Source organism: Diadema antillarum, unplaced genomic scaffold (assembly GCF_040938485.1).
Source record: "Diadema antillarum isolate AM-2024a unplaced genomic scaffold, OU_Dant_1.0 scf00000069, whole genome shotgun sequence".
Lineage (NCBI taxonomy): Eukaryota > Metazoa > Echinodermata > Echinoidea > Diadematoida > Diadematidae > Diadema > Diadema antillarum.
In genome coordinates, this window is record NW_027270958.1 from 1,290,412 (window position 1) to 1,299,992 (window position 9,581).

Sequence of the window (9,581 nt, forward strand, 5' to 3'; positions counted from 1 at the left end):
AGTACGGTTTTAAAATACTTCAGCCTCAATTTCAGTATGGTAGGCATTATGTAGATCTTGAGAAAACGAACAAACCGAAATTTACCAAAACCTGGACACAATGTGAGTGGGAGAAAACACAGGTCATAGGTCAAGGGGTCATCCAGGTCATGGGTCGGATCTGTTAATCTCCTTATTTCAAGATACAGACTTTTAAGTGTTGATTCAAAGTTTACCACAAACCTTGGGTTTCAGTCCTATTTTATTTCATTACATTGCATTTTTTTCGTTTATTAATCCACGATGAAATTACAGAGAATATTCCCCTCCAGTGAATGGCTGACAATTAAGTTATTCACGACAAAATTATTACATTCACGTTCACGGAGTCCGCGTCCAAGATGGAATCGACCTTACCGATGCTGGAGAAAAGGTAGATGACAGCGTCCGGTGTCCAGCAGACCACGAATGTCAAATTCACCACAAAAATGAGGGTGAGAACACGTTTTTGGGCACTCAGCAACCGAGAGCGGGCTGCGGATAGGCCTACATCTCTTTTATCCTCATTGTCAAAATGCATGTGTCGACGGGACAGAGCGCGAGCGGAGAACCCCTGGGTGAACGCCATGATCATTATCGGCAGAACAAAGTGACTCAGTAAAATAACAACCCAGGCGAGGAATTCTGACAGCACTGTCTTCGAAATGACCTCGCAATAATAGTAGGTCGGCTCAACGTAAAAGCTTCCAAACACGAATGTCGCCTCAAAAAGCGCGAAAACCCAAATGAAGCAAACAGCGAGTATGACGTGCCCCTTTTCCAGCAGCTGACTAAACTTGATTGGATAGACAATGGCAAAGTACCTCTCAACCGATATCGCTGTTAAGGTGTAAAATGAGGCAGAGACAGAGATCCAAAAGAGAAGAGACGGAAACATGACACGGCAGTAGAGCTCCCCCAACCAGGTAGGAGGAACTCGGATGGCTATGGGAAAAGGAAGTGCGAGAACAGACGTGACAAAATCTGCAACAGCGAGAGCCCCCATCAGCGTGTCTGTGAAATGATTGGCGTTCCTGCGTCGAAATATGACCACAATAATTAGGAGGTTTCCAGTCATGCCTATCAGGGAAAAATCAGCTGAGGAACTGTCCAAGAAAAGCTGAGGCCAGGTAACCACACCCAGGCTGGTTCTTCCAGGTCTGTTGGGGCTGCCGAAGTTGAGGGGACGTGAGAGTTCGCAGCGCCCTCACTTGAAGCGTTGCGGAACGCCATCATCTGACTGCTGATGTGGACGGCCGAAGTCTCTGCTCGTGGGATGGAAGTGCTCAAGGGTAATTCGCTGCCACCAGAGGAGTTCCTGCCTGGGTCTGCTTGGGCTGTTGGCGTTGAAGGGTCCACAGTGTCGATTATATCGCCGTCTTGCGATTTGGCAGACCTTGCTGTCAAGATAACGAGGATGGTGATGATGTAGTAAACAGCCATCTCCATGGTAACCCTGAGAGGGGAAATCAATTTATATATCAAATGATACTATCACAGAAAGACAACACATTCTTTCTCTTCTTATGTAGTTTTGTTTGCACTGTGCGAGTTATACTATCTATCATGACCGTGATAGGTCTAACACGAGATGAAATACAAAGAGACGCCTATACGCTACCATTATCAATGGACATAATCTTTAGTAATCCTAACTGACCGGATATTCAATCAGAAAATTATTTAGCTCTTTTATAAACCTAAAACCACTGGAACATCTCGTCTCTCGCTGGTCTCAAAGACGTTTCCGCGACGTGTCGGCGACATCTCCGTATTTTCGGTCAAATCGCGGAGACTATTTTTGCTTGCGAGGTCTCCATGGGTGTGTTTATCAACTCCTTTTCTCGGCAGAAACAGGTTTTCCAAACAGCTTTCAAGGAATTTTTACGAGTTGATAAACGCAAAGCTGTTTTGAAAGCCCTTTCGGAAAGCCTTTTCGAAAGCCGCAAATATGTGGCTTTCCAAACAGGTTTCCTAAACAGGTTTTCAGAAACCTGTTTGTAAAAGCCTTTTGAAGTTGATAAACGAAAAGCTGTTTTGAAAAGGCTTTGCAGTAGGCCTATTGTACTGCAGTTACGAACAATGCACGCCTTATAGTATTATGACCTCTTCTCCTCAGGTCGAATTGCGCAATGGCTGTGCAGTGACAGGCCCGTTATCGTGTTCGCGAAGAGAGTTGATAAACGCAACCATTTTGGAAGCCGTTTCTAAAGGGCTTTGGAAAGGGCTATCGAAAGCGCTTTTGAAATTAAACAGGGGAAAGTTCATAAACGCAGCCAAAGTCTCATGCCGCCACTCAGAAATATTTGAATTATGTGCTAAACTGGAGCTGCCTCGAGATAGGAAGACAATTGATTCATGTGGCATTGCATCATGACTCGTCACTCAGGAAGGTATGTCTTTATGATGGTAATTGCTTTTCGCTGTCCCTTCTTAGAAAACAAGCGGCACTTTAATAGTACAGGGCTTTGTAAAGGGCTTTCGAAATGGCTATGGAAAGGTCTTTCGAAAGGGCTATCGAAAGGGCTTTCGAAAGCCGTTTAAACAGGGGAAAGTTAATAAACGCAGCCCAAGATGTTTCATCTGCGACCTTGCGGAGACTCATTGGCAACATAACGGAGACATCCCGGAGACGTCTTCACGACTGAGAAGACGACTCGGAGACGTCGCGGAGACGTCTCCGCGACTTCCGGACGATTGAATTATCACCTATTTGGAAACGTCTCTGAAGTCGCCCTGGGGTCGTTTCCTTTGTGAGAGCGTAAGGCACTTTTTGGTCTTTTGAGTTGAATGAGTCACGGTGATTTCTTCTCCAGTGAGATAGTCCTTTTAGTGTTCACTATAATTATGTATGAATTATGAGAACCAGGTGTGTAAACCGGTTTTTTCTCCCTCAGCATTGAAAGAAATCACGAAATACCAGTTGTACACGCGTACATGGTCAATTATGATGATAATTATATCAAACTAGAAGCCGTATTCTTGTGACTGCCATCACATAAAAATTGAAGGGCGAGCAATGTCTTTCGTGTCTTTGCGTGGTTTCATGAAACTTGTTGCAAGCTGATATAATCAATGAGTTTCAGATGTGAAGGTATATAGGCTAGAGTTCATGAGAGGTTTCTCATTGTGTCTCACTTAGGAATGGGCAAAACATGAATCCCCACCTCAACCAGCACTGTACAGTCCCTTTAAAACTTCGTATGTAGGAGACACGTCGAAACAAACCCATCGGTGTCATCTCGTTTAATACAATACAATACAATACATTATAAGGCGCTTCAATACGGATGTTTCTAAGCACACAGTTTACCGGAAAATTTATATTTAGTCCATCGTCCCTTGCTTCTTATCACATTGTTTCTCATTATCGCAAAGATAGATAAATATGGTGTTTGACTATATTCGTTGCATTTCACTAAGCAAATAACTCTACACTGTAACTTTGCAAATGAAAATGTGCAGCGGAAGATTAGAAACCTTCGAACATTATCATTTTGACCTGCAGTTTGAGAGTTGGAGTTCAAAGTGCAGCAATGATTTCATTGTAAACCCATCACAACTCATCCATGGTTCTACTCATGATGTGGAGGTCAAGACACGTGTGATGTAAGAATGTTCTCCAGTACCACTGAACATGGAACTACAAGACCTGTCTTGTGTCATTTATACAAAATAGAGAAAATAGGAAAGAAGCGAGTCAGCTGTAATGTTGCAAGATATTATCCACGTTAACATGGAAAACTCCAAAGAAAGAGACGATGGTCTCAATTTGTTGACATCTGAGAAGTAGCTGTAGAGGGAAAGTACTAACATTCCATTTCCGGCCTTCTATAACACAAAGCACACAACGTTTGCTGTGAAAGAATAATAATGACTCGTTCACTTTTACTTTCTCCGAAAAAAGAATATGACTGTTCGATCGATTTTGTCTTGGTCTGTTTCGATTTTCAAAGAGGGAATGACAGCAAAATATACGACCAACCTGTCAAAACATCAGACTACAAATTTGTGACACAGTCGGAAACATGTTACCAATTTACGATTTATATAAATGATTTAAAACAAAAAGAGCACTTAAAAATACCACTATTTACTGATTTAAAGGAAAAAATCGAATCCTTAAAAGCAAGTCAGACAATGTCTGATGATGCAATGAGAAAACAGCGAAAATTAGATCACAATATGACACAAATTAAGGAAGTTTAAAAACTGAAAGGGGAAATCAAGTCTAAATATAAGTTAGTCTGATAAGAAAGAGTAAAATATTACAAGTTCAACGGTACAAATTTGATAGAAATCGGATGAAAAATAAGGAAGTTATGGCATTTTGAAGTGTCGCTATTTCTTTATTTCATTCTTTTATTTTTTTTTTTTGGGGGGGGGGATAGTTTTTGAATAGTCAATATGAATATGCAATGGGAAAGTGAGCATGTCATTCCATCACAACTTACCGTATGTGATGATATCTATAATTTGTACTTACAATTTTGAAGTTTCCAGTTTTTCATTCAAACGCAATTATGCCCGTGGCTCAGTTAAATCCTCATAATTAATCTATCTGATCACAATCTGAAGTTATTCAACAAGGAATAACGTCATGTTTCAGAATTTATAACCATATAGGCATTGAATTTAGGGATTGTTTGTAAAAAACAGAGTAAAAAATCGCGTTAAAAGAGCATTTAAAGGAAATTTTTAGGGAATTAACATATTGAAAAAATATCACTTGGAATGATTATGATCATAACATATGGGGGTACATTATATGTGATAATGGGATTGTGAGATCTTCGCGAGGGAGCGAAGCGTTTGTAAAAACAGACTATAAAAGTCGCGTTTATAGAGCATTTAAAAGCAAATTTATATTTAATTAGATATAGGGGAAAATATAGGGGAAGTCCTTCGTACTATGATTACAACATACGGTGTGGGAGGGGGTTGTATCCCCTCCCACGATAGGGACTTTTTGTAAAAACAGAGTATAAAAGTCGCGTTTATAGATCATTTTGAATTAAATTTCTAGGGAATTAAACATAGTAAAAGAAATCACTGCAAAGGACTATGATTACAATTTATGGAAACAAATCATTTTACTTTAAGTACGGGCAGAGCAAGCAAGCCACTTCCACTTTGCCAATCATCTGAAATGTGATCGCATTGTTCGAGCAATAAAAAACATTCAAATACTGCTAGAAAGCAGAGAAAAAAGGAAAACTGCAAGGTTTACGGTACTAAAGGTATGTTTCAGCGGACACACTCGAGAACGCGAGACTACCATGTATACACTAAATTCATCCATAAGTTGGTATTAGTTTATAGATATAATAATGTATATTGTTAGTGTAATGTAATTTTCGCATTTTCAGTTATAAAATTGACAACTTTTAGAAAAGAAAAATGCGTTTCTTGTTCATTTTGGTCTTTAAATAATTGATTATTTATTTCTTACAGGGGCACACTGGGGGGGGGGGGCAAAAACTCGTTTTGCCCCCCCCCCCCCTCAACATTTTATTTTTGGGGTGTTTTTTTTTTTTGGTGGGGGGGGGGGGCAAGTGCCACCCCTGCCCACCCCCCTCCCCCCCCCCCCTTCCGGCGCCCTTGCTTATAGAGGAAGGATGACAGTTAAATTATATTCAAATCAAATTATGGATCAAGTAAAATTACGTACGGCCAACGTGAATAACAGACGAGGCCTTAAACACTCGTGGGAGAGGTTGTTGAGGAAAGTATAAAACCTGCATTATTCGGAATTCCATCTTTTTAAGATAGTCCTGATATTTTGTCATTATAAAGTTCATCAAGATTTTATAGTAACAACTCATCCACAAATCTGATTTAACACCTCTCTGGCTATTGTTTGGATGTACAAATTTCAAGATACTCAATTCTCTTTCTCTTTGCCATTGGGAGCAGTTTTTAAAAAAAATGTTCGAGTTATCACATTTGATGCATACTGTTTGGTCAGTTGTATCACAAAACATCCTACCATATTAAAATTTCGCAATAAAGCCTTATCAATGGCAGACAACGGAGATATTTATATTTTGTTCAGTAAACCATCGCTGGATAGACGGTTTATTTTAGAAATGATTAGGTGATCCGGGTATCCTCTCGGACCACCTTCTGTATCTGTACTGATTCTTTGTTTTTCTTCTTTCTTTATTTCTCCCCCAAAGTTGTGTAGAGTTTAGAAAGTCCTCCGCCTATCAATTTCAAAATTATACCATATAATATTATGTATCGTGTCCCAAAGACGACAGATCTAATAAAATAATTGTGATCAGTCGACCGTGACGTCACTATGACGTCATTATATGAAATCACGTTTTCATTCATATCTCATTAATGCAGTGGAATTTCTCAGTGAAATTTACGTCTCATTGGCCCGAATTCACGAAGGTGGTACATATGAAACTATGGTTTAAACCATGGACAAAAACCATGGAGCGCCAAGTGTCGCACGGAATATTTCGTTACGAAATTGGTCATTATTTTCGTCGACAAAATGACCGTTTCGTTCCAGAATCATTTCATGGACGAAATGTTCATTTAGTTACAAAATATTGCCATTTTCTTACAAAATAATTATTTCATCGAGGAAACGACTGATTTCGTAACGAAATATTCCATGCGACACTTGATGCTCCATGGTTTTTGTCCATGGTTTAAACCATGGTTTCATTTGCACCACCTTCGTGAATTCGGGCCATAAATATAGTTCAAGTCAAGCTCTTTCTGCTCATGTTCTCAAAATTCATCTTTCGTATACACTTAAAACGTACGCGTTCTCGCTCGTTGAAATGTTGACATGCTCCAGTCGAGCTCAAAATTTATTTGGGGTTTCAGACCATTTGGAGCATTTATTTATTTTTTTTTATTAAAACAATTGGACAGACGCGTACGCGCGCGCGCATATACGCACGCACAGCTCATATGCAATGGAAATTTCCCGTTTTTTTCACACGGATCGGATGTCTGAAATGTCAAGGAATAATTCTACCAAGTTTCAAGTCAATCCGATTCAATATGACGTCATACGGGCCGGTCAAGGTTGTTGAAATTCCGCGCGCGCGTTAATGGCGATAATATGTGCCAAAAAACCGCCAACTTTAAATCCAATTTTACTTGTCAGGATGGACGGTGACCCCCCCCCCCCCCCATTTTCTTTACATATTCTGAAAACTGATGAGTTGTACATGTCATTTCATGGGTCGGCGATGCTGGAAAAATGATTAAAAGATATCAAATTTCTTTAACGTAAATTTTCAAATGACGTCATCGAATTTCAAGTTCACTCTAGCGCATCTCACTTATCCTTTGCCGATTTTCACCCAGATTTCAGTATGTTGTAGCTTATTAAATGCTCTTTCATAAATGTGCCATCACAATTTTGATTGGATGATCTCGTGAAAATGGATTGAAAGTAACCTTGTCAAATTTGACCAGTTTACGTGTTATCTATAATGGGAGTGCAGTTTTTCTGGAAATGAAAATTGACATGATTATCTTTTTCGAGCACTAGCTCACTTATCCTTCAGTGAATTTCTCCCAGATTTTAATTTGTTGTAGCTGAGACTTTGGGCTATCGTAAAGTACCCTCCATTTTTTCAAACGATGTAGGGATCATGCCGAAAAACCTTTTTTAAAATTGGCACTTGGCTTCGATGTAACGTCATTTTGCTTAATACACAGAGCCAATGGGGGATGAAATAGGTCAGTGCATAGCGCATCGGACTTTTAATCTAAAGGTCCTGCTTGGGTTCGAGCCTCACCTCTGCTTTTGGCTTTTTTTAAACACTTTTTCCTTCTTTCTCTTTAGTTAGTCTTATTCTCCCTTCCTAACTTTATCTTTTTCTGATCTTTTTTAATTCTCCTCGTTCAAATTTCTATACAATATACCTTAAAGGACAAGTCCACCTTCATATACATTAGGATTGAGAGAATGCAGCAATATTAGTAGAACACATAAGTGAAAGTTTGAGGAAAATTGGACAATCCGTTCAAAAGTTACGAATATTTTAAGTATCTGCGCAGTCACTGTTGGAAGAGAAGACTACTACAGTGTATGACGTCACATGCGTACAACTATATAAAGAAAATAAAAAGAGAATTTCACAAAACTTTACTTTTTGAGCAAAGTGCACAGTTCTTCAACTTGCTACTGACGTATGTTAAGGGTAATATTATTCCCCCTGCCTTCTGAAAGAGAGAAGTCGAGTGTTCTTTTGTTATGGGAGAAAATGGAAATATGTGGAATTTTCTTTATTCTTTCTTTTTATCCTTGTACTCATGTGACATCTCAAGCTATAGTAGTCTTTTCATCCAGCCGTGACTGAGCAGAAACTTCAACAATTCATAACTTTTTAACGGATTGTCCGATTTTGCTCAAACTCTCACTGATGACTCTATTGTGTTCTACTAATATTGCTGCATTCACTCAGCCCACATGTCTATGAAAGTGAACTTGTCCTTTAACATTTTCTTTATTTTTCTTTCTTTCTTCCACTTTTTGTGCAATAGATCAACAACAACAATGGCTACCAACCCCATATTTTTCACATGTTTAGTTCATGTCACGAACATCATTTCATAAAATAACAACTACTTCCTAAGACACCATCTTGGGTAGGTAGAAAATTAGGGTGAAAGGTCAAAAGTGTTTGATCCTGTATCTTGGTAAATACACGTCCTATATCTTTCCCACATTTTGCACACGTATAAGGAACATGTTGCAAGAATCATTTTACAAAATACAAATTTGCTCAGATACCATCTTGGCTGTGTAAAGTGGGGTCAAAGGTCATGAATAAACTTAATTCTGTAATCTCATTAGTGTGCTTCTGGTATCACCGTCATATTTTGCACACACATGGACCTCGATAGATGGATCATTTTGTAAAATAACGACGCTTTGGTCGGACGCCATTTTGGCTGTGCAAATGGGGTATTATCTCTATGGGAGTATACATTTTTTCTGGAAATGAAAAATGACATGACTGTCTTTATCGAGCACTAGCTAATTTCTCCTTCCTTGAATTTCTCCCAGATATTATGTTGTAGATGAAACTTTGGGCTATCGTTCATGTGATCCATATTTTTATTGGAAGTCGGGATTACGTCCAAAGACCTGGTTGAAATTGACGCTTAGCTTCAATGTCGGGAGATATGTCTTTCTTTCGGTGACTTTCTTTGCAATAGCTCAAGAAAAACACGCCCTTTCACCCCACACTTTGTACATGCTTAGTCTGTGTCATGCACATCATTTCAACAATTAATTCATCAGACACCGTCTTTTGTAGGTACATTAGTGTCAAAGGTCATAAATGTTTCTTCGTCCTGTATCTTGGTAACTGCTTGTCCTATATTATTATCTTTGACATATTTTGCACACGTATAACATTTCGCATGAATCATTTCATAGATTAACTAACTTTTGCTCAGATGCCATCTTGGAATAGATCGGATCACCAAATTTGTCAGTGTTGACAAATTCAAATTTAGTTTTATATAACTATTGTTCACATTTTGTATATTTAACAATACTTAAAACTGACTGTATA

At 38.9% G+C, this 9,581-nt stretch overlaps 1 protein-coding gene across 1 annotated transcript; it reads right to left on the reverse strand.

The window, feature by feature from the left end:
• Positions 1–334: 334 nt before the first annotated feature.
• LOC139716683 (melatonin receptor type 1B-like) lies at positions 335–1,096 on the reverse strand. The gene has a single exon (XM_071628213.1). It carries the CDS (start codon positions 1,094–1,096, stop codon positions 335–337), a length of 762 nt encoding a protein of 253 aa, XP_071484314.1.
• Positions 1,097–9,581: the final 8,485 nt, after the last annotated feature.

Bases quoted from the DNA above. Each gene is read 5' to 3' on its own strand.
- LOC139716683 (XM_071628213.1), bottom strand. From the start codon at position 1,096: ATGACTGGAAACCTCCTAATTATTGTGGTCATATTTCGACGCAGGAAC.